General features: G+C 35.5%; 1 protein-coding gene across 1 annotated transcript in view; it reads right to left on the bottom strand.

Moving 5' to 3' along the window:
• ATP2B2 (ATPase plasma membrane Ca2+ transporting 2) overlaps positions 1-27245 on the bottom strand; it is a 433349-nt gene that overhangs the window by 56085 nt on the left and 350019 nt on the right. The window contains exons 13-16 of the mRNA XM_082322150.1: positions 26545-26759; positions 24818-25060; positions 1005-1246; positions 206-440 (exon numbers count right to left, since the gene is read on the bottom strand). Coding sequence (XP_082178276.1) covers positions 206-440; positions 1005-1246; positions 24818-25060; positions 26545-26759 — 935 coding nt within the window. The remainder of the gene's footprint in view (positions 1-205; positions 441-1004; positions 1247-24817; positions 25061-26544; positions 26760-27245) is intronic.

Below are 27245 nucleotides of genomic sequence, written 5' to 3'. Positions count from 1 at the left end.
TCAGTTGATTAATAGTTGATTTTTATCAAGTTAATTATTTGACTTTTTATCAAGTGAAGTCTATTGCTAATGCTCACTTCCATCTTCTTTGACAGAGCTAATTAAAAAAAAAAAAAAAAAAAAAGATAAAAACTGCAAGAAATCCATAGTTCAATTCATGTTCAGTTCTCCGAAAAATGCTTTATAACATAAGAATTGGATATACCTCTGGCCTTACTGGGTCTTCAATGCCAACAACACAAATGCAAGTCAGGTCAGATAATATGTCATTTTCATTATCCCAGTCAGGCTCTGGGCTGCTGTTAAAGTCTCGGAAAGCAACACAGATAGTTCTCAGTCCATCACAGGCCATAGGTTCAATCACTTTCTTCACCATTTCATCTCGGTCACGTGGTCTGAAGATACGAGGTTCACCAGCTGCATTAAGGATCCTGGAACATCTTTTTTTATTTATAGGGGGGAAAAAAAAAAAAGTTGATTGTGTATTTGCACGACTGCTGAGAAGTATTTCCATGTATCAGCTCATTTCATTCAACACTTTCCTTTTTTGATGGCAAGTTTTAAATTTCTAGTGTAAATTTCTAGATTAAACAAGAAGATTCACTATTGAAATATCAGAGAATTTGTTTGTAACTTATTACAGAGACACCAAGAGCCTTTCTTCCATTATTTCCTCCATACCCATGTAATTAATGAGCTGACAACTTAAAATGAAATTGAAAAATCCTTATTTTCCAAATGGGTTGAATGTAAAGAATCCATTCGCAAACTACTGAATGTAGACCCAATTATTCGGCTAGCCAATGATAAGAAAAATGAGCCAGTTTTGCAAGAGTGAGCACTTGAAAAAAAATGAGAAAAGAACAATAGCTTATACTACCAAAATGTGTCATATTTCTGCTGTAAGTAGCAAAATCCAAATACCAAAATTCCCGTGTATGTCTTATTAGTGTCAGACTGTTTTGCATTTTGGAAAAACACAGCAACTAATCCGTTGAACTTACTTCTTCAGAACAATTTCAGAAGCTCCTTTGCTGTACATTCGGAAACTACCATCTGGCATCTTAATGACAGTACTCATTGACTTTCTGACAGAGTTGAACGTGTAAACTTTATAGAGTTTCTCCTCAGGGATGAGGTTCCGAACAGGCTCATAATCCTGCTTCAAATCCAGGACAAATCCCAAAAGGCCACATTCCGTCTTATTGCCTACCTGGCGAGGCAGGCCACCCTCTTTTTCTGGTGGCTGAAGAGAAGAAAAAATTAGATATGAATTTCTCTAATGATAAGCAGTATACAATGCTTTCTGAACAATTAATAACAAAGTTACAGTGTACAGCTTAAGATCTGAAACTCTAACTGTGCAATCATGTGTCTTCTGATTTTTAACAGCTAGCAAAAAATCCATAGAACTTTAACAGACTTGAAGCAGCTATTTTCACAATGAGGAAAATTTCTCTAGACAAATAGCTACATTTGGTCTCTTGCATATCTTTTCTTTTGAATTAGCCATTGGCAGTTGAATAGCTTGTGATGGTTAGGCAATACATCATTAAAAATGAAGTAACTTTCTTTAGGCTCAAAAATAATTAATTCTCATTTGTCACAGAGTATTTCCTTTTCTCACTTGCTCAGAATTATATTGTTTTGCTGACTTTCACGGTTATAATGATGAGTTAAAGAAAGATCAGTCCTTTTCTTTCTGCCAGGCATTTTTTATGTAAAAATAAATCTGCATCTAGTCATAACAGTAAATCTCAGTGAAAAAGGTATTTCCAACAATCTATAAAATAATAGTTCTACATCTAAAAGTACCTGTTTCTAGAATTACCATACTTTAGTCTGCTGCTTCAGACAATAAATGCTTTCTATGTTAGGAAAAATGGAGTAGGCTAAACATTTTGCAACTCAGGACAATTCTCAGTCCTTCTAGGGACAAAGAAGGCTTTACTTTCCCATTCAAAATATAAACAAACAATCAAACATACATTTCATTTACAACCTTTCTTGGAGGTGTAATACACCCGACACAAAAAGTTCCTGTGTTGTCAAGACTCCAGATTGACTTAAAGTGACCCATGTGTGAACTATAGTCTGTTGATAACTTAAATTGTTGTGTACTCAACTAGAATTAGAGAAGTGTTGCTTAAGCTCGGGCTAAACTATACTTCTGGGAACCAAAAGAAGGGAAAGTCCTTTCACAGCTTCAATTTGCATTGAAAACAGGCTTTGATTTGACTCAAAACACAGCTGTAAGTAATCATTTTCAACATGACTTAAACTTTTGCCTCACATTTTGGAGAATTAGGACTGCAGGATTATATTCAGAATCCATGTTTAATTTCACAATCAACTTTAAAATCCAGTCTACTTCAGAAATGGCATTCCTAAGTAGATGGAATTCCCTACATCGCCCCTGAGTGGGATGAGGGGTAATGTAGGGAATGATTAAAGTTGCAAATCAGTACTCCTACTTAGATTTGAATTCTTGCAACAAGTACAGCCACAAAGAGGGAAAAGGGGACCTTTAAGTAAGCATTAGCAAGTAAGTAAGTATTCCACATAACCACCAGTTGCAGCTGGTTTAAAAAATGAGGGTCAGAGATAATAATAGACTGGTCTAGAACTGAAGTAAGCAAATAAACACATATTTTCCATAAAAATCATCCTTCTATCACCAGGAAAATATATACCTGATGACAGATAGATTAATGTAATTCTTTTTTCAGAGAGATGCATCTATGGTGAGCAATTTATAATAATCTAAAAATCTGTCTCAAAGACATTTATCCTTCCAAAAAGAATTGTAACATCTTTCTTCTATATGAACCATCATTTTTACTGAGTTAAATGGGTGATATTTCTGTTGCTATGACATTTTAGCATTACTCCAGGATCAATGTAAAACATCGACACTCAGCAAAAATGCTAATATGATATATTAATTTTATTATATGATATAAAAAGTTGCCCTGCTATAAAATCCCATTATACTGTGATGTAACTCCCCCCTGGATTCTCAAATTCATTTAAGAATCCCTAATTTAAAACCCAAGAGCTTGTAGTTATGTGTATCTGGAAGGATTGTTACATTCGGTGGATATGAAAATCTCAGTCAGCAGTCAAAAAAATACCCTTTAAAATACAGTTTTGTTTAAATAAATTAGATTCATTTTCATGACATTGCAGACACACAGTTCCTGAAACATGCTAAGAACTTCAGGTTTCTCAAAGCAACAGAGTAATCAACTTCACTGCCTGGGTGGTGATGCTAGGGAAGGCTGATTTCTCTGTGCCCATCATATCAAACTCTTTCCATTTTAGATCTAAATCTTCACTTATGCTTTGGTTCTTGCTGCCACTGAAGTCAGTGAATCTTGACATTGACTTAAATGTGAATGTGATCAAGACAGTAGTAAACACACTAGAAACCAATGAAAGACATACGTTTCTTTCGATCAAAGACATGCAATCCTAGACAGCAGTTAACCTATACATATGCTTTCATCATGACCTGATGTGAATGGATATTGAGCAAACAAAAATTTACCCACATGTCATCATATGTAAAATTAAATGTTAGAGTACTTCTAAAATTACTTTTATTTCAACAGAAAGTAGATCACACTCTCCTCTTCTTACTGTAGTCTAAAAATAGATTTCTTCTAGTGTGTATCTTTTGAATGCAAACACGTAAGCAAGGGAAAAAATATCAGTGAAAAGAAAATGAACAGACATTTCAAAAAGCTTTCCAAATCTAACAAGTGGCCACCTCCCTCTAGAGCAGCTGCTGTCTCCATATTCTTTGTACATTACATTATACTAAAGCATATGGTGGTGAGAGCTGGCAAGTAGCACTTCCTTTCCTGCACTGTTTCAGCTCAAAATCTATATGCCAAAACTAGTCTCCTTGCAGATTGTTCTTGACAAGCCTTTGCGGAAGCTGCTGGCTTTTAAAACTTCCTACTGTGCTGTATCTAAATTTATTTCTTGCTGAAATCTGCAGTTTATGGCACCTGGAAAACAATTAAAAGGACAGCCCAAAGGGGTTACTTTTGAATAATTAACTAGGAACAACTTCATTGACTCCTCAGAGAATGAAAACCCTTTGACAACATATGAGAGAAAGCCTTTGAACTGTGATTTGCAAATAGGAACTTAGCCTTTTTGAATGCACTGTTTCTCAAGAGCTCAATGAAAGATCTTTTACTAGTCACAAGACAGCTACATACTGTACAATCTTCTATTAGTAAGAGACTGATCCAGTATCTTCCTCCAATAACTACTTTCCACTGATCTTTGTAAAATGTTTTCAAATGTTTCTTCCAAGTCTTTATATTATTTATGTAATAATATTTCAATTTTAAGTAAATACTTGCGTGTAGAACAAACTGCAGACAGATGTTAAAAAAAATAGTTGTTACAACTACCAAATCGAAACAGGTTTCTAGGTCAAAGTACAGCTGTATTATTAAGGCTTAAAAATACCAACCCAAAAGCTAGTATTGACCTAATACTGAATTTGGATTACAAAAGGAATTTTCAGAATTATTTCACTGGAAAATAATTGACTAATAAAACAGGTTAAGAAGGAAGAAAGATAAAACTGTGGGCATAACTTAAAGAGGTGCTTCAACTTTTAGAATTAGATTAGGAAATAATAATGCTTACATTTTTACCATAACACTTACTAAGCCTCATTTTTCTCATTGCGCCTTTTGATGTGAAAAGAGAGGACCTGGCAAGAAGATCCAAGTAGTCTTTCCAAATTAAAATGTTAGGATTTCATATATTATCTGAAGCCTTCATTTGTTTTATGTTATTCTGCTGTGTTCTACAGATTGAACTACTCCTTTAGAATAATGATGATTGTAAATATACCAATTTTATTAAGATAAAAAATTAACTTTGCTAGAATATTATATCTTTATCAAATGTTCCATTTCAACTCCATTCACAATAGGCAGACAGAGGAAAATACATTTTTAAAATTAAATTGCAAAAAATTCCCAGTCTATAGTTTATTTACTCAAAAAAGAGAAAATGGACCAGGATGTGCAGGAATTTTCTCTGTATATTTAAACATTATATATGTAAAATTTAAAATAATTGAGAAGGATGTTCAAACCTTGTGATATTTTTATTTTTTAATTCCTAATATCGTAACAAAGAGAACTACTAAAAATCTATAGTACCATCAAATTCAGAGATATTCCCTCATTACATAATTGGAGCCAATGGTTTGATGGAAGACATCTAAAGCAAGATTAAAATGTACTAAATTTATAAGCAAATTTATCAGTTTTTTGTAGATACAGGTTTATTCAACTGACTTCAAGCTACACCAGGACATATTTAGAAATGACTGTTTATCTTAGAGAAAAACTGAAAAATGAAAGGAGTGAGTTCTTTTTAGCCAAGGATTAAGAATCTAAAACTTTGCTTGACTAAATAAAGTTTTCAATTACAAAATGGGAAACGGTTTCAAAAGATGTGTTGAAAATAAGAAAGCAGTAATACTAGACATCAGCTGTTCTGGTTTTCATTTATGATTTCTCTGGGATCCTGTTAACTACAGAAGTTTAGCAGCAGCACTGTTTTTTCTGTCTTTCATAGTATGACCATTTCCACAGATCCTTCACCCCAGCCATAATCTGGATACTGGCTGCCAAACACCATAAACAAACTTGCTTCATCTTCTCTTTTGTTCTTTACTATTTGTTCTAAGAGTATTTATTCTTTTCTAGCTGTATCACCTCTGCAAGACTACATAGGAATCCACATCCCTGCATAAGAATGCAATAGAAACTCTGACAAAGCCTGTCTGGAAATAGGCTGGTTTTGATATGCCAAGATTCTCTTACAGAAAATTATTTTCCACTTTCACTTATTACTTAGAAAGCTTACTTAATAATCCTATCTGAATTTTCTCTTCCCAAACAATACTGTGGGACTTTCCTTTGGTTTTATTGAACTTCTGCCCACGTTATACTTTCAATACTATCTCAGTACATAGCATACTGCTGGCTTTCTGGGCAGACCAAAACTGGGGTATTAATTATACACACGACCAGGATAATACTAATTAACCAAACTCCAAACATTTATTAGAATTCTTGAAAAATCTTTTTGTAGATTAAAGCAAAGTAAAACAAAACAGCATCCTAAAGATAAATTTCACTATGAATACCTGGCATCAGCTCTATACTGTTAAAACATTATGCATTTACTTTCCTAAGGTCTTTATTTAGGAATAAAAATTAGTTTTTATCTTGTGCAGATTCTGATCTTTGCTACCCTTCAGGACACATCTAGAATAATATTATTGACTTGAATTATGAGGAAGAGCACAATTTGTCCTCAGACTGTTTAGAATTTTAAGTAGTTTTTCATGTTAATGATTAATAAATTACCTCTGTTTTATATAATGCACAAAAAGCAACACGCTGTCTGATCATATACATGGTATTTTACAACTCAGAATCATCATTGCAAGGTACAATGCTGTTGAAATTCAGTTAAAGTCAAAAGTCAGTTTGAATTGAGGTCAGCATAAGGGATTGAAAAAAGAACAGTTAACAACTTTGAGCTGGTTGCGTAATCATTTTGGTATCAGAATAAACAGACTGCATTAACCTTACGTACTGTTCTGATCTCACTCACTGGATTTAAAGCCCAACATTTAAAAGTTTAAGGGTTTGATAGGTTTTTTTATTCTTATGCACACTGCTGAGTAGTCTAACATAGGTATTCCTGTTCACTTACATTATGCCTGTTCATCAGAAAGTAAATTTTACCTTCAGAGGATTAAAAATTTTTATACACTAATATAGAGAAGACATACAGATCTCTTCCTTTACTTCATTTGAAGCTCAAGCAAAGCATTTCAATTACAAAGATCTAGAGGTCTGCATCCCCTAAGGATGGTGAGCTTCTAAATTCCTTTGATCAGTTTGCTCCATGATGCCTCATTTTTTGGGTCCCATGACTACACATTGATCATTTCAAAGCCCTATGGTACATACATTTGCAATTTGGCTCTAAACCAGACAACAAAAAATGTTTGGGAGCCCTTTAATAGATGCTGTACATGCTCCAGTAACAAAGACTGGCCATATTTTCTAAATATAATGGGATTTGTATTTCACATGGTACATAATGGTGTTACACAGTGCTGTACAGAAGCCAGAAAAATATTGTAGGGTGGCATGCAGTATGTTTTGATGAATGCTAATACAGCTCCTGTAAAACAAAAAAGTTACAGGCTTAAACAAGAAATTTGATTGTGAAGGGTTTCTGACAGCAAGAAGACTCGTGGGAAAAAAAGACAACATTCACCTCTAATGGTGGCATATGTTTTGGGCATGGGGATTATCAACAGCATGTTTTGTAGGAAAAAAAGTCAGACAGGAAGAATTGAACAGAAGGTAATAGGAGAAGGGAAAGTGGTTTTAGTAAATTCCTCCTTTATTGCCAAGTCTCTCCCTTTTTCTTTAAACACTTCCTACATGATATAGACACTTAAACATCTCCAACACAGACAGGAGGACATGGGAGTGTTTGAATCCAAAATCAGAGGAAGGAACAGGATTAAGAGAAAAAAAATGGATTTACACAGATGTGTATTGGTAATCAAGCACATCAGCAGTATTCCCTAGCATAAAATAGGGCTAAAAAACCAAAGGAGAATGTAGAGAGGGATATAATAAATGGACCACATAAATAAATAAATATACGAAATTTCACCATTGCTGCCCTGAATTGATGTGTGTCCCATATTTCTATTCTGAAAAGACTGGAAAAGGGGGATACAACAGGTAAATCCTTTTGCTTCCCATTACCCACAAAACACTAATGCACACAGCAGCTCCATTTCTTGGGAAAATGTGCACCAAAGAAGTCACCTCAAGTTCTCACTATTTACTCTAGGCACCAACAGCCACCATCATAAGCCTATCGAAATCAAGGCAACTTATTCCAAACCCTGACTGACAGGCACTGATTTGTTAGCTAGCCTGATATGCATCCCAGATCTAGACAACCTAAAACGAAGGCACTTGAAACATGTTTCAGCACTCACAAGAGATACAAAATCTGAAGACTAAAATCAGAAATGTAAAAAACAACATTGTTCATTAGTAAAGTTATACATTTGTAAGTTGTTACTTAATACTAGTGGCTAATGAGGCTGCCTTCTCACTGAACCAGCTACTGTACAGCCCCTTAATTATTACATGTTGAATGCAGGCTCCAGTCTCACATCATTTAGATCTCTATGCTACAGTAAAATTGTAGCCTCAAAGTACATTTATATTACATGTCAAGCCTAAGTCAGGACCTCAACTTGCTGGCAGTTCAAATTGTTAAAGCCATAGGATAACCTTCATAACTCTCATGGTTAGAGGTTAGACCAGGACATCCTGCTGAGCTCAGTTATGCTGTCTCAGCAAATGAGCAGCAACAGAGAAGCAGTTTAACAGTCTTCCCTATCACCAATCAGACATGCGCTGCACCCTTCAGCTGACAGGAAGCAGGCTCCTCAGACAAGTGACAGCAGTGTCGTTTGGCACTGCTCCCCAGCACAGGCCCCTGTCTTGTTATTTAACAACCATTTAACTATCAGATCTGCTCAAAGTTCCCAGGAAATCAGTAATGGGAGTTTTAGATTCATTACTGTATAGGATATAAGAAACAATATATTTGTACAGTAGCCAGAATGATGGAATTATTTAGGTACAACTGGCATAATTAGATCTATCACAACAGTTGGGGGATATTCAAATCCAGGCTTCCTACATCAGATTAGCTCTGAGGCAGGGTAATTATTTAATTTTTAGGAGTATAATTATTTAATGTTTCTTTTTTTTTCTATTATCTGAAGACAGACCTGAAAATGATGCAACAATCTATGTAATTAATGCAATGCTGTGGTAGCATGTAATTCTCATTGCTAGCACTTGAGATGGATGCAAGTTTATTCAGATATAACATTATACAAAACCAGCGTATTTCAACATCTCTTGTTGCGTCAAATAATAGCAAGGCAATAATCATATAAAAAGAGGCCAGATGTAATTATGTAATGTATCAGTGTGACATTTCCTATCAACACGGCAAAGTTAAGAGAGCAGCAGTGATGTGGCTCAGTGAATATGGACTCATGCTTGTTTCAGCTCACACAACAGGAACAAGGAAAAAATGATACTATCCATAAATTCCCCCAAGAGTGATTATGAAAGAAGATGAAATCATGCATGAAGAACAGACTTAAAAGCTGGTGTGACAGTTTCTGCTCCCTCTCTCATTGCCTGTTACCTGTTTTTATATTCAAAGAGAGCTTAATTTTAATAGCAAATAATTAAATTACTGTCTTAGTTTGAAGGACAAATTTACCTTTGATTCATGTGAATAATAAAAGGACAAGGCCCAAAAATACTACTGCAAACAGGAAAATTGTTTCTTGTCCTCACTAGTTAAAAGTAAAAGATGGATATGTCAGTCAGTATACATTTTTCACAGAATTACAGAGTAGTTGAGGCTGGGAGGCACCAGCCTCCCTCTTTTAGAAGACCATTTAAGCCCAGTGCCCCTGCCAAAGCAGGTCCAACTACAGCAGGTCACTCAGGGGTGTGCCCAGCTGGGTTTTGAATACCTCCAGGTAGGGAGACTCCACAACCTATTTAGGCAACCTGTGCCAATATTTAACCACCCTCACAGTAAAACGTGTTTTCTTATGTTTAAATGGAATTTCCTGCGTTTTAATTTCCTTTCATTGCCTTTTTGCCTTTTACTGGGCACCACTGAGAAGAGTCTGGCTCCATCTTCTTTATTCCCTCCCATCAGGTACTTAGAGACATTGATAATGTTCCCCCTGAGCTTTCTCTTCTCCAGGCTGAACAGTCCCAGTTTTCGCAACCTCCAACTTGCACGTCAGACACTCAGCCCCATCATCCAGATCATTAATGACATGAAACAGTATTGCCCCCCCCCCCCCTTATTGATCACTGGGATACACCATTCATGATCAGCTTCCAGCTGGACTTTGTTGTCACAACGCCCTGAGACCAGCAGTTCAGCCAGGCTTCAATCTACCTCACTGTCCACTTTTCTAGTCCATACTTCATCAGTTTCTCAATTCACTCTGAAGAACAGAGGATGCAAGTTAAAAATACAGGGAAAACATTCATATTGTCTGTGCATAAATTTTCAGACATATAAAATGTTGATAAATATGAGCAATTTGTACTATTCATATGAGAATATTACTCCTAGATATAAAGAACTTGTTAGAACTAATTAGAACAAAAATTGCTATTTCCTTCAGCTTCACAACCAGAGAAAAAGTGGGATAGGTATAGTAGAAGCAATATTCAAGGTAGTTAACAAAGCTAAATTTAACTACATTTATCTATGTAATTCATTTAATTGGGCCCAGAGCAAGGATTTCTGATTTCAAATTATGAAAACATTAACTGATAACTTTTTAAAATTAATAATACCTTTTCATAAAGTCCTGCACATGTAATTGAACAATATTTATTCTAAGGAACCGAACATTGACGTGTATGTTATATTTTTACATTACACTTCATTAGTGACTCCATCATCAAAAGATGTGCCACATGAGTTATTCCTTTTCATCTCCCAATCCATTTTGGTTCTCTAATTTGAACTTTTTCCTTTTGTAATAAACAGTCTACATTTCAAGATTAAAACAATTAAAATAGAAGGTTGGATGTCTTTTAATTTAAAAAATAAAAATAATTTTTAAAAATCTCTCAATTCCAAATGACAATGATTCATGGCTGAATTTAAAGAGAGGTACATTACTATACCACATTACAGTGCAAAGAATGAACTCTGCCTTGTTATGACACTACTGATTAATCATGATTAGGATACTTCAGCTTTAGTGTTTCCAGATTAGATTAAACTGAATTTTACAGACACTGATTTTTCTCCACATTTTCCCCAGAAGAGTCTTAGTATATTCATTATACTATAAGATGTTATTCATCTGTACGTAGGGGCTTTCCTATTGTTATTAGTCAAAACCATTCATATGTTCCATTATAACGTATCATTTAATGACAATTTGGCCCTCAAATTTTGAAAATTACGTATTCCATTTCCAAATCTGGACACTAAAAATCTCCACTCTTGTCCTTTTGTACAGTCCCATTCACATGGAACTAGCAATTGTTAGATTTATACTAGTGCCATTCCAGCTTTGTTTAAGTGCAACAAGAACTGTTGACAAGTAACCTATATAATCAAAATAATTAGAAACAGCAATTGTTATTAACTTACTTTAATTAACAACCAATTTACTTTAAATATAGTCTAAGTACAAGGTTTCAGTTAAAGCTAGCTATAAAGAAAGAAGCAAGAGCATGTTTCTCCCCTATTACCAGTATCGTTAGAACACAGACCAGAGTGACAAATGTGCCATTTCTAAACCAAATTGATTAAAATTAAGAACAGATTAACAGATTTTGTAACTTTCTGATAATTTGTTCCACATATTTGGCAAAAGCCGGCTATATTTTCATGAAAGACAAATGAGCTGAACATTTTTCTTTAAGTGCAAAAGAGAAATTGCACTTAATTGCAGAATCGTAATTGGTACCTCCATAATGACAACCCAAACATCTGCTACCTTGTTTTAGATCTATTAAACTGAGGTTTTACTGCATGCTGATATTAGACTGGCTTCATGAGTGTTGCAGACACAGAAAATGGAGATGGGAGACAAACTGCATAATGTTGAGCTGATCAGGTAGTGAAAATTCAACTGCAAGGCAACATCTGCAGTTTAAAAAGTATACTCCCAAATTAGAACGAATACTAGGGATTTGCATGGTTTGGGCAACATTAAAAGCATTAATGCATCCAGTTTTTGGCCGAAACCTCATCTTTTAGATTCGAGGAAACAGAGATATATTTTCTTCAGTTCTAGCAGTGATCTAACAAGCAATTGTACAGTTGGAAAAAGGCCTTTGAGTCACTGTAATACCCGCTATAGTAATCTATCAACAGTTTTCTCCCTAGCATCTCAATACTTTTTCTCACCAAGGTTTCCTATGAAAACCTTATTCAATGTTTCTGAACATGTCATCATCAAAATTCCAGTTATGTAATCTTCCTCACTTGTTCATTAACTAGTTAACTTTCTTAATAAAAAATTAATCACATTTTTTTAAAAACCCTCCACTAGTAGTCTGAAGAGCCTCTTATGCATGCTTTCTACCAGCTGTTGTACATGAATTTCAGCCACAAAGTTGTGAAATGCACACCATCTATTCCATGTTATCTAAATATACCAACTCTTATTTAATTTGCACAACCTTCTCTATGCTTTTTTACTAATTAGAACTAGAAATCTTGTAGTGCATTGTAGACAATAAATAATTATTTTAGGCTAACGAATTGGACAAAAAAAACCCAAAACCAAAAAAACAGTGCCACTATCTGAAAAATGTGTACTGTGATAATGATCATACTGTACAAGAATTTTATTATGCATTAAATAACAGAAAATGCATGGCCTTTACATATGCACATCAAAATCCCGAATTTCAACAAAAGAAACAGTATTTACAGGTAGCTGATCTGTCTTTGTTTCTGTCATTTCATTCTACAGTCTTCATTTGCACAAAACTGATCAATACTTTGGATTATCTGCTTTTCTACTAAAGATAGGAAAACTAATTTCTAGAAAGACCAAACAAAAGCAAAAATCAGTCTTAATACTCATTGCCTTTCTGGTTGCAGCACAATTACAAACAATTTGTATAGTTTAAGGAGCTAAATTTAGTAAGTGCAAAGCAAATCTAGCCACATGAAACATAAAAGCAAGGTTTTTTTCACTTGACTTAAGCTACTGATTATAGCCCATCATAATTATAGATCTTCTCTGTTAATAGTACTCATTTCCAGAGTAAGGAAAAGGGTTCTTCAAGCATCCATTTCTAAATGAGTCTAAAAACACTAACAGCAGCTATTTCACTTATCATACAAAATGTACTCCTCTTTAAACCTATACTAGCACGTATCAGCTGAACTTATTTTAAAATTGGTTTTGGTTAGTTAGGGGTTGTTTTTTTGAAAGGCAAATGCATGAGCTCAAGTGTATATAATATGTTAGAGCAATGCTTATCTAATATTTTCTCAGAGGGATTTTTTTTGCATGATTGGTGGGGTAATGTTTGAGATGCATTATAAATTCAGTCCTCTGGCCAGTCCCTCTCCTTGTCAGGATACTAAGAATGATGCCTTTGCTGGGCAGAATAGCAGACAGAGACTGCAGCCAATTTTTATCTGATTATTCATTCAGAAGGAAACGGGACAGGAGAGGTTGAACATCCTGTCCTTCTTTATAGGAAAATTCTCCCAGAAAAACTTGTCTCTCACCTCTTCCAAATATATATCCCCTAGCAAACGAGCTCTGAGCACTGTCAGTCCTTCTCCTTTGGAGTGAAGGGAAGTGTAAGGTAGCTTAATTCTCTGCTCACTTGAATAAGTAGAACCCTCAGAAAAATAACAATGGGATAGGAAATACACAGTGGAACTTTTCAACGTGCTCAATATTTTCATTCAGTGTTATGAACAATGAGCTACATCGACTGCCCAACACTCATTCATCATTTCAGGTGGATGAGATGTGCCAGCGTCTCCATAAAGACTTGCCAGTAGCCAGCCATACTCTTTTTGTTATGCGTGTTTGGACTTACACACGTGAGACAGATTTGTAGTAGTACTTATTAAAGTTGTCCAAAATTTTTAAAATTTCCTTCTAGAAGCTTAATTTTTCCATGCAAGGTGTCTGCCAAAACAGGTCTGTCATTTCTTCAATGATGCTAAGGAACAGTATAGTTGTGACTATGTTAAAATACTCTAGCAACCCTTCCTTTGAAAACTTTTCATTTCCTCTGCTAGACTCCAGCTGGGAAAAGGATTTTTTGTAACAGATGCCTTCTGTCCATCAAAGTCATATGCCCCTGAGAAATCAGATCCATCAAAGTCATATGCCTTTGAGAAGTCAGTGCCCCTTGCAGTTTGCTCAGTATCTGTGGTTATAATTCTTCAGAATCCCATCCATTTTAGAGATTTTTCTGGCCTATCTGGCACCATCTCTGAAAGCAGAAAGGCCATCATTTTTTGACACCTTCCCACGCTCACTTGTAAATAACACAGAAATACGATTGACTGGAATGCAGAGGAGCCAAGAGCTTCACATACAAGAAGAGAAAACTGGAAGCTTGAAAGAAAAATTCTTAGTGGGGTCTACCTGCAGAAGAAAGCAGGAACTAGAATTTGAAGCATAGTTTTTTACTTACTGTATATTTAATACCAACTTTCTAGGACTAGCTGTGACTCAAAAGAAAAGAAAAATAATATTTTGTTTACATTAATAGAAATATAATAAATCTTATTAAGTACAATTTCATTCACAAAGAATAGAAATGCCCAGTCAATTTAAACTCTTTTTCAAGTCTGTAAAGTAAGTTCTGCACATTTATTGCTCTGAAATTAGCAAGATCTTTTCCGTCATACACTTTATTGCTGATCTGTTGTTTGTCAGGCATTGTATCAGTTGGGGGTTTTTTGGGTTGGTTCCCCCCCGAGGAACAAACCACATTGGAGTTCTGAGAGTAAAAAGAAAGCTTACTAAAAACTACATAATATATATTATATATTTATGTTACATATATCTGAAAGAAAATTAATGTCATATTTCATTATGAAGTGATTCACCCACTGCACTGTTTTCTAATAAGCCTGTTTGTGTATCTTTGATTATAAAACCACTACCATTTTCTATGAAATTGGTATTAAATTATCACATTTTAAATTATTACCTTCCTGTTCTGGATGATAGACAACACAAAGAAAACCTACATTAAAACAGATGTGCCTGAAGTAAGTTGTTTACACCCACTCATGTAAAAACAAAAGCTCCCATCAGGAAAACATGGTCCCTGATAATATTGCCTACAAAGTGTTAACACTAAATCCTAACCAGCACATCGATCAGCTCCAAAGTGTGATGATTTTATCTCAGTGGGGTAACATAGGCATGAGAAGAAGTATGTATTAAAATAATTTATTGTGTCAGCATATTTTATTTAAAAAAAAAAAAAAAAGGTCCTAAAAGAGATCAGACAACAATAAGCAATATGTATATATCTAGATGCAAACACTTTGGAATACCTTGCAGGAAACGTTGACTTTTAAAGCCTGTATTCTTCAACTGGCGTACTTGGAAAGAGTTAGCAGTTATTCCTATAAGTGAATCATCTTATGCCAGTACAAGATGAGTGGAAAAGAAGAACATGAAAGTAAGATAAACAACATAAAAGAAAATCCTATGCAAGGTAATAGGCAAAACAGTTGTTGCATCATAGCAAGTTAGAAATCTAATTTAATCATTTTCATACAAGCCAGCAAGAAAAAAAAGCTAATGTGGTAAATGATATTACGGTAACAAAAAGCTTCCAAGTGACTGTCAGTCCTGTTTATAATCTTGCAGTGATTATTTATTCCAACAGGAATAAATCCAATCTGCAATTACCAAACTGTGAAGGCAAAGAAGGCCAGTATGAAGGACGCTATTATTATCATCTTGTTTTCTGTCACATGAAGAAAGAAAATAAAGAAATATAATTTAATTTTATCATAAACTTCTAGTTAGTATGGGAATAATTTGTCATGCTACATTCTACAGTGCAGGATTATTTTATTTATCCATCTTCCTGTGTTCATTGGTTGATGAGGCAGGACCGTCACCCCTTTTTTTGACAGAAAAGGAGACTAGGAACTAAGGAAAAGAGTTGTCAGGAGCTGCAGTCCTCCTATTGCCAAGTTCATTTACAATTACAGTTTACTGTATAATGAGAAATTCAGTGAAAGAACTAGCTCTATCTGAGCACATTCATCTCACCTTCTCTACCTATAACATTTCTGCCATATTGTGGGGAAACCTGCCTTGCCTCTGACATCCTGGCCACTAATGAAAATACGCAGCCTTCCAGAGAGTATAACAATGTCAACAGCAGATTTACAGGATGGCCCTGCTCTGATCTCTGCTCTCTAATTCCCCCTTGCTTAGGTAAATTCATCCCACAGACAACTGCCTAGAAGCTTTGTCAGCAGCTGATTCCATTCTACCCCTCACATACAACCCTCAAAAAAAGAGACTTTATTAAAAAAAGGCTTTTTGCTAGCAAGACAAAGCCCCTGTACCCCGACAGCAGAAAGCGTGTGAGTAGGATAACAACATGTCCTATGCTTTACACGTTCAAGTAGTCTTTTCTAAACATAGTTATTTCAATTATTAACTCAGTAGCTAATTTAGTGAGAAAAACTATATTTGTACCTCTTATTACATAAAACTTCAATGGCAAGTGATGTGTGAAGATCATTACTCTCTGCTAATTACCATTCCCAGAAGCAGAGACAATTAACTACATAATCTATTATCTCTAATAATTATTATTTACACAGTAAATAATATGCACACTATAGGTTGTTTTTTTCCTGCCTAGCTTATTCTGAGAAAATGCTTACAAAGGACTTTATGAACAAGGTTTACAGATAATATGGTTGGGAATTTTCTTTGTGATGATTGTCTTTCTTATATATAGAAAGATACTTTGGTCTGCGTTGTCTGGTCCCATCTATAATGCATATCTATGTTATACAGTTACATTCTGGGAACAAAATATGGAAATTGAGATAAAGATATAAATTTACCTATAATGGCAATATTTTTTCCTATAAAGTAAAAATTCTTACAAAATATACAGATTTTTAGAAATTAGTTCAATCAAATCACATACATTTTTAATTTTAAATGGATCAAATGCACCATTTAGCTGGAGACTCAGAAATGGTCCAGACAGTATTTTAATGCCATCACCTGAGCACTTCAAAAACAAGAGCATATACAACTTTCACAAATTTACATTGCCAAACTAATGTGCTGAAAAAGCAACCAATAAAAAACTTACAATGCTATCTTCAAGTTACTTGACTCATAGGACAGCCTTACTGACCTAAATCCAACCCTAGTAAAGTTGAAAGATGCCACCCTGAAAATCATGCATTGATTTTCTGCATGATTTTCTGCAAAGCAGATTTTCCTGTGTTTCTCCTCATATTGTATGTTTAGTAACTTATTGTATCCCTAAGATTCCAGAACACAAACTGTAAAACCTGGAGCAGACCTTCATGAGTTCATACAAATCCCCTTGTTCTTTTCCAGACAGTGGAAAAATTAGTATCTTTGAATTCCTACACCAGTTCATCAATCTGCCAGCTGAGGATTCTCCTCTCAGTACATTTTTCTGTGACGTCTTCTGGATGGCTTTAAGTACACTAGAAGTAGAGGATTTTGCCATTCCAAATGTATTCCACGGTGACAGCGCAGGAAGACAATTCAAGCCTGTTGCTCCTTCCTCTTTCCTCCCTCATCCAAAGCCCGATGACAATGACAACAAGCCACTCCAGTGTCATTACATGGACTAAGTTGCAAAAAATTCATCCCAGATATGTTTCTCACTGTTTACTGATTTCCTGGATTATTATGTAAGGATAAAACCTTCCACAGATCTATGCTTACATAAAAAGGCTGTCAAATAGCACTCCTCCTCCTCCCCCCTCATCCTTCTCAACCTTAAAACACAAGTTACTGAAATCTTGACACATTATCTAAAGGTGGAATTTATTTTTGAGCATTACCTGGAGGAAAGAAAGCAGAGATAAGAAAACCATTGCAAAGGATGGTCTCTGCTCAGATTGTTGCCAAAATTCACCCAAACGCTTCCATTCCAAAATTTCTAGTGCAAACCTCGCTGTGGACAAAGCTTGCAACTGTATGTGGAGAAAATGTGATGCAGTAAAATAGGGAAAGCAGCACAGCTGTAAAGGGGAGCACACTGTGAAGAATATGTGCAAGCTCTGCTGCTGCCAAGTTATAATCATCTTTCTTCCTTACATTCCAGTTTTATGTTTTTTCCCCTCAATGTGCCCTCATTGGGACATTCTGCTTTCTGGAGTTCTCATTCCTTCTTCCACTGCCTCTTCTTCCCCAAAGCTGACTTGCTTTCTTATAGGCAAGTCAGCCTTGACTGACCACCAGACTGTCTGTCTGATAAATGACTGATCTTTTTCACAGATTTCAAATCAACAACTGGAACTGCCAGTGAAATTTGCGGCTTTATGTTAATGGTAGGGAACTACAAAAGGAATAAAACAGAATTTAGGCCAGGCTATTTACTTGGGTTGTCATTTAATGTTACCATAAATAAAAGCTTTCCTCAATCTATTCTTATTAATTTTTTTTACCACTTCCGTCCCCATTTCTGTCCTCAATTTCTGTGTTCCTGTTTTTGTTGGGGTTTGCTGGGGTTTTTTAAAGTATCTATTTTAGTTAGCAGCATTGGGTGCTTGGGTGAACTTACCTAGATAAAATAAGAGATGATCTGAACCTTCATGTACAGTAAAAACAAATGGTAATTTTATATGTATTTTAACACAAGAAACAAAGAGCTTGAGAACAGGTTTTAAGAAAACTGTACCTGAGAGTAAAAATATCTTTCACATTTCAAATGCCCAAATAACTAAAAATGTAGTTTGGGAGATAAAAGCTATTTTCTTATGGTTCTTCTTTGAATAAAGAAGAGAATTCTAGTGACATCCAATAGTAGTTTCATTTAGCATAACTGCCCTTGGCAGACAGCTACAATAAAGTACAGGGTCTTTCGCTATTGCCTCAGGAAATATAAATTCTGACAATTTTCTGTTGATAGGTATGGCATAATCTGATCTACTGGGTTTTGAGCTTTGTGTAAGAAATGAAATAAACAATCTTTCCTAAACAGTTAGGGTCTCCCTCTTCCATTCCATTTTGAAAACAAGACTTCATATAAATACATAGACACATAAATACATGTATATAGACAGATAAAAGAAAAGGTCTATGCTTTGTCAGACAAGAATGAGAGAGCTGCAAGCAACTACTGTTAAAAAGATACGACATTTCAATCCTCTTTTCCATCACTGATAACTTTATACATTAATGTGGGGAAATGTATGGAAAAATCCTTAAACCAACCTACCACTTCTCAAGTTTTTAAATAGTTCAGTAGGAAACTTCCAAATATCCATATTCCCCAAAACAACTTTAAAGCTGTTTTCAAGAAGGTCTTACTATATTGAAAGTGATGGAATTATGAAAGGTAAAGAGAAATGACAGTAAATTTCTGTTGGCTAAATAATATGTGTGTGTGTATATATATATTATTCTTGAGACAATTTTTTTCATCCAATTAAAAAATAAAAAAATAGACAAGATTAATTCAAGTATTTGATAAATGAAATCCAGTCTTAAATCTTATTTCTTTAAAATAAAGCTGTAAGAGAGAAGTGTATTTTGTACTTTGCACACCTTTTTAAAGACTGTTTCTGACAGGAACATTATGTCTCCCAACAACCCAGATAGCTGTACTTCTTTTGGATGCAAATATATTCCTCTCAAATAAAAAGAGCCCTTCACCTGGCTACTACATCCATGTTCTCAATACCCACAGTAGATTTTAACCTATTCCTGCAAAACAGCTGTTGTGCTAAAATCTTATTTTCCATTACTTTTACCATTTCACTTTCATGTAATTTCTTCTTATGGTTCTCATATATTACAGGTTACTTACCTGCTCTGCCAGCCTCCCTCCACCCCTTTCCTCCAAAAAAGTATCAAATGCATTCATTCCAGTATTCTGCATCAGACAATCAGTCAAAAGAACTGTTTATTCATAACAATAAAATTCTGTGCCAAAATCTCTTGAACTGCTTTCAGTATAAAGAAGTTAGAAATTTTGTGCCACTTATTTTAATAACATCTTTTATTATATATTCACAAAAAAGTAATTACACAAAGCAAGAATTAACACCTTCCTTTCTCTCCTAGTACATCTTAATGGCTAAGTCTATGTTGCAGCTCCATCCTACTGCTGCACGCCATGTACCCCTGCAGCCAGCCTGAGTCCTCAGCATCATTCTCCTGTGGAGGGTAACCATTGCTCTCCCTCAGGAAAAATTCCTCTCAGGGAAGCTTGTGGGGAATCCCTGTTCCTCCCTGCTGGCTCTCAAGGCCACCCCTGCAGCCTGGTGAGGATAGGTCTGTCTGCACGTACAGGAATTTGGGCACAGGACACTGGAATTTGGGTGCTGGCAGCAACCTTGGCAACTTCACTATTTTCTTAGACAGATGTTAGAGTGTCATGTGCAGATGTTCTTCTGCCATATGATAAACAGGAAACATTGCTTTCTCTGTTCTGGTTGCAATCAAATTGCCTACATTCTTTTTTTTTTTTTTTTTCTTTCTTTCTTTCTTTCTTTCTTCATTTGTCCCTTTAGGCTTTATCTGATAGAGGCCTTTTTGTTCCAAAAGTTTTACAAGGTCACATTCATTAGTTAACTAACATTTACTAATGTAGAGACTAACATATGTTTACTTCATTTCCTAAGTTGGCAGAAGCTGCAGAAGGAAGTGAATGTTTTGCACTTTTCTGTGACATCTCTGCCTTTTTTTCTTCAAGATCCTTGGTTAAAAGATGCCCCTACATTGTGCCACATACTGTGCAAATGCAGTAAATGATACTCCAGATCATCAGAACTGAAAACAGTCCTCCTGATACAGATCCAGATATTCACCTAATACAGGCATAAGTAGCTTTTTTGCTCCTTAGGCACCTATCAAGCACCAAATGAAATGCCTGTGTTAGACCCTAACAATAATGGACTCAGCTGGGTCTTTTCCACTGGTGCTGAAAATCACTCAACTAAGTACTAATTGTGATCTCTTCTTAATAAGAACACATTATACCCATCCAGCAAGCATGTCATCTGTGCCCTCTGACAGTTTTCAGGAAATTAGAAGAAATACTTTTCTAACTAAAACTGAATTTATGCAAGCAAGAACCCAATAGAAGAGTTCAAATCGCTAGTTTTGGTATTTGGAGTCTCTATCTCATTATTGCTCTATGATATTCAAGATCAATGTACTTCTGCTCCAAGTGCAATCAAAGTATTCCCAAAATGCAAATTTTGTTTTCAGAGTAAGAGATGCTTTACAGTCCTCATCACAGCTCACGTACAAAGATGTACGAAGTCTAATTTTTACTTCTGTGTAGGAAAGCTATCTAAAACATGAATACTGGAAAAGAGAGGTTTTCTGGAGAACAGCTTCACATAAACAGCATAAAAGCAGCATTAAAGTTACTCTGAAGCTAATGGCATGCAAAATCAGCTCACCCAATAACTGAATCCTTGGAAAGCATTGAAAAGAACTATATTTAAATGATAGTATTGTTCAGTTGGAATAATGTGTTTAATTTCTCAGGAAAATTCAGATCCTTTATCCCAAGCAGTGGCATTCTGCACGGCTAGAAGGCGCGTCCCCCGGGTGGTGGATAGGGGATCCCTCTCTGGAGGGTGCACCGGATAAAATTGAAGAAGGTGCCGCGAACCAACGCAGCCTAAGGGAAGGCCATCCTGACAGAAAAACCACTGGCCCTCCAAGTCATGGGGGTTGGGCAGGAGGCCAACTACCTCCTCCCGGAAAAAAAATAAAAAGTTGCAGAAACGATGAGCATCAACTTGGAGATGGAGAAAATCAGTAATGAAGTGAGGAGGAGGAGGAGATGGAACTGGATCGGTCATGTCTTGAGGAAAAAACCAACAGAAGACTGCGCTGTGGCCCTTGGGACTCCAGAGCACGCAGCCGCAGACCGATCGATGTGGAAGAACGATGTTCGCGCCTTGTGTGCCCCCTGGCACTGAGAGAATTCAGATTCAGATTCAGAAGCAGTGGCATTATTTTCTTTTTATATTTTTATCAATGGTTCAATTGCCCCTTAATCAAAAGACAATGCAAGAGGGAATATTTCTCATTCAGTAGAGCATCTTGACTAATTTTATGGTCCCGTATGTGATCACACTGAACAGAAGTTCATGCAAAGTGCAATTTACAGCATATGCATAACTAGATAACTAAAAATAGAATATGTAAAATTCAGTCTTAATGACGTAACACTTCATATGTCCTTTGGGTTTGAGCTGATATTCACAATTTGCTCTAAGAATGAGTGCACAAGTATGCATTCAGTATTAGCAATAAGAAAAATAATTCTGTACACTTCATCCTGGGAACAACTCCCTTATGTATTTTTTACTGTATTTATTTATGATTTAAAATGAATGAGGGCTATGGAACAGTAACTTATATCTTAAACTTCAGCTTAAGCTTGTTATAAACAATGAATAAAATGAACTCCTCTGACATTAGAGCAGTTATTCTCACGGGGTCCATACTGCAAGGCTTGATCTTATGATGCTGTTATAATATCTGTGTAAAATTTATGGTGATTTTTTAGCTAAGTCGACAATCTGATAAGCATCCAGAACAAAGGTGATTTACCGAGGATTTCACCCATTTATCAATTTTGCAGAGAATCTGTGCAAAGCTAACAAAGAACTGAAACGGTGAAACATCGACTCTAATAGGCACACATAACTAATTTCAACAAGAAGCAATGAAATCAAACCAGAGGAAAAAAAAAATTCAAAATTATATTGAGACCAAAGTGAAATTTTAGAACTACTATTGACCAGAAATTTTTCAGACAAATTAAACTATTACCACAAGAGAAAGACAGAACATTAAACTTAATATTAGAGATGCATCACTCTGGAAAGTCTGATGCCTTCCCATGCCTTACACAGAAACCTAAAACTATTCTAGGATTCAGAGAGGGTGAAATGGTATGGAAGCTGAACAGAAACACTTTGTTACTGTGTTTGATCTCAAGCACTCAAAATGAACAGCGAAATATAAAATAAATGAAGCACAGTGAGATTGAGTCTTGCTCTGCCAGTTACATCTGACTTAATTACCAAGCAATCTGCCTGCCCTCTGCCTTGTTTTTTCTTAGGAATGAAGAAAACTCTGCCAACATTGGTAACATTCTCTCAAAGCCCTACCAAAGTCATCAGCTAGGACTGATGCTGGTGACTAGCATTACCACTGTAGCAGTTATACAAACACAAATTTGTACAACTACCTATTATCCTTCATCCTAATTTGTCTGTATTACCTTGTCTTAATCCCAGCCTGTGTGTTGAGGATGAGTTTAATTCTGTATCTCTTTCTAGAGAAGTACCTAACCTTACTTAGGTTGTAACACTATTGAAATAACTAAGATTATGTTCTTCTCCCCAATAATCAAATGTTATACTGATTTGTGAAAGCATGATTTACCCAGCAATAGTAAAATATTCCTGCTAATTTACAAATATGCAAATTAGATTCCAAAAAGCCACTGCCATAAAATACCCACACTGAACTATGACACAGCATTTACACTGAACCACCTGAGAATGGAAGGCACATCCTTCATTTCAGCTAACCTGGTTGATTTTGACCTGAACAGACCACAGGAAAAAGAATAAGATCCAGGATTCAGCTGGGAAACTGGTGCTGCTACTTGGATGGTCACAGCTGAAACTGGCGTGTAGCTGAGCAAGCTCTGCTCTTCCAGGGTATCTGAATTCAAAGTCAAAATGGCCAGCTCCAGCCGCAGTTGACTAGAGCTATTTGTTTGTACAGCGCAACAGAAGAGGTGCCCTCAACATTGCTGGCTGATTTCAGCTGGTAGGTGGCAACTAACTATCTTTTTGAGCTGATGGAGGCTTTGTGTGATTCCCTGTCCACTCTTGATGTAAGAAGCAGCTCAAGCTGCCTCAGGGGCTGGTTCTCTCTGCATTTCCCTTTCCAGAGAGCTTTCAGCGAGAACAGAAGAGCAAGTGGATCACAGCACAGGTGACTGTCTGAAGGGTTCCTAAGCTGTGGCTTGACTTCAGACCCTAACCCTGGCTAAACAATCCTCAGGAGCATTCATTTCAAAAACTCCTTCGCCATAAACACACTTTGCATATCTGCGTCAGGTTCCTCTAAACATTCTTCTTCCAAGTGTTGATTGTTACTAATATCCAGATATTTACACAGCAAGAATTAAAGGAAATATATGCTCCAGCACTCAGTAGTATTTCACCAATTGTTTTCTGTGACTGTATTTTACAAGACTACTTTTAAAACAAATGTGAAGTGCATGCCAGACTATTACAGAGCTCAGCATACAGCTATAAAAAGGACAATACATACATTCATAAACTAAAATAAAAAAAATTTATTTGTTCTACAATATTAAGATTAAGCTTGACCTTTCAAAGAACAAATCTATGGGAACTGCAAAAGTTTTCAGCCTCTTAATTAGCTCTGTACAGAAGAATCTAATGCCACAGGCAAACATGGTATTTCCATTTTGCCCTCCTTTACAGACTGAATAAAATACTTCTGGATGTAATTAACTTGAAACCAGAATGAATAAAGATCACTAACCTCACTGATTTAACCAATTTGTCTTATTTGAGAATTAATTGAAAGTTCTTAGACACACAAAAATAATTTTACACATATGAAGTCTTAGTGAAAACTAGTTGGGTTAGCAAATTTACCTGCACCGAAACTGGGCCATCACAATCTAACAACAGGAGTTATTTGTACTTGTACTTGTAAGTACATCCCTATCCTTAAAAGAAAAGCATAAAATGCATAGTTTTTACAGCACCTGTTCTGATTTTGAGGACCTCAACAGTACTCAATGCTTCAGAATCAACAACAGGAATTAACAATGCTTAAAAAAATTACAACTCCTCCTGCTATGTTTCATTTTATTGACAGAAAAAGCCTACTTACCAGAATTTTTGTAGTATAAGCACTGTTGATAGCAATTGCATTAACCAGCAAATCAAGGGTTTTGGCAGGTACAGAATCTGGGTCAGGGATCTCTTTGTAGTGGACATCACCAACATAGGCTTGGACGACTGTCATCCGGTTGGTTGTCAGTGTCCCTGTTTTGTCGGAGCAGATGGCTGTAGCATTACCCATAGTTTCACAAGCATCTAAGTGGCGGACCAGATTGTTATCCTTCATCATTTTCTGAGAAAAAGCAAAATAAAAAACCTTTAAGATTTGCTTTGACAGATTTTTAATGTCAGTTATAAAAAGCAAAAAAGCATGTATTTAGTCTTGTTCATTAGAACATAATGCTCACTAAACTAGAACTTTAATAGGGGCCAATAACCCAAGCCCTAGTTACAGACAACCAAGCAGTGACCATCCCTGAAATAACTTTGCCTTTGATAAACCGATATAGTTCCATCTATTTTTTGCAGTATGTATACATTTTAAGGAATAGCTAGAATAGCAAAGATTAGCTAAAGAAGCTGACGATAACAGGATTTTTTTTAAACAGTATCATTATAGCAAATATTACACTTTTTAATAGTGTTTCCAATGCCAGGATGTTATCTTGCAGCACATAGAGGGACTATACATCTTGGGAAAGAAATAAATTAACAAACAACACCCCACCCCCCCACCCCCAGCCAAACAAAAAAAAACCGAACTCAAACAAACCAAAAAACACACCCACAAAAAACCACCAGAGTACTCCATTCCACAGTGCATATCATCCTGGAAATGCATGTTATCCCTGTTTATATATTTTAAATATTAAAAAAATTCTGTGCCCAATCACCTGACCCTCACTTTCAGATACTATCTTATACTCACAGGGCACAATACCACCAGTTGCACACAAAGCTGTGTTGCAGTTTCATACTGCAAATATGGATATACACGTGTAAGATGAAGGACATAAGGAGAATGGGAAAATATTTTAAAAACAGCTACAGTCTTTATTAGCAAAATCCCATGCTTGAAATGTGCTCTTTTTTCCTAATAATAATGATGTTTGGCTACATATAAATCAAGCTATTCCTTCCTAATGTTTCTATGTTAATTTGTTTACACATTAAATGGAAATAAACTTTAAAAAATCTTTATCTAAGATTCCCAGAATATTTAAATAAGGCCCATCTGGCTAAATTGTTAAAACAATCTGAGAAAACTCCTAGATAGATAATGGACTAATCCACAAGTCCAGGATTTTAATCCTCTTTAACTTCCTAATAGAATCATTTACATTGGCTACAAAAAACTGCAACTGCATTTAAGTACATGAAAGCTCCAGTGAAGACTTCAAATCCGTGTCAAAACTTTGTACTATTGCACAAGAAAATGTGAAGACAAAGTTATTCTATATCAAAAGACCGGACTATTTTCCTAGTAAATTCTGCTCAATAAATTCCTAGTCACCTTGCAAACTAAGTATTTCCATTGCTGGATATTCCTGTACTGTGTATTAAAATATGTATTAGAACTCATATGTATTTGCATTTTTGTCAGAAACACTTTCAATATAAAGCAAAGTTTCACTTTAAGGAAATTTCACTCTCATTAACATTTTGTGCACATTAATTTACAGGCCAACTTTCATCACACCTGCTAAAACCTGAAGAATAACTTACTAGCAAACTCAACAATATTTTTCTCCCATAATTATTTGTAATGTTTCTTACCTTTACAGAATAAGCCAGAGAAATAGTGACAGCAAGTGGAAGTCCCTCAGGAACAGCAACCACAAGTACAGTAACACCAATAATGAAGAATTTAACAAAATACTGAACATAGACAGGAGTGCACTCAGGCAACCACTGTTTCTTGTTGACCACAAATGTGTCAATGGCAAAATACAGTACCAAAATGATTACAGTGATGGCAGACATCACCAAACCTGAAAACAGAAATAATCAGTTACTATAAAAAAAACACAATTAAAAACATGTGCAATTAGAAATTTACATTTGAATTTGATATGAAATTATTTTCTTATTCTACATGACATTTTTCTCCAGTGCCAATAATGATAATTTTACAATGTAGAAAAACATGTATAATATATACACATTAAAACATATATAATATATATATAAAATACATTTACAACAGCCATATATTCACTGAATTCTACAGAAGAGCTGAATGATACTGCATTAATTTTTAAGCATGATCCTACTGCTGCCTTTAAAACTTCTCAGTCAGTCTAGTTCAACACAAGTTTCACTGTTGCTTAAGCTAAGTTTTTTCAATTTAGTACGTTACTTTGCCTGGTACAACATTTATCTGTCCTTTTAACCTCCACCTTTTACAAATTACTAGTCTATCCATATTCAAACACTCATCTTTCTTTTAAATAAGCTTATCTTAAGAGGCTTGAGAA

This window comes from Platalea leucorodia (genome assembly GCF_965183815.1).
Source record: "Platalea leucorodia genome assembly, chromosome: 9".
Lineage (NCBI taxonomy): Eukaryota > Metazoa > Chordata > Aves > Pelecaniformes > Threskiornithidae > Platalea > Platalea leucorodia.
The sequence above is the reverse complement of the archived record's forward strand: the minus strand, read 5'-3'. Positions and strand labels throughout refer to the sequence as shown.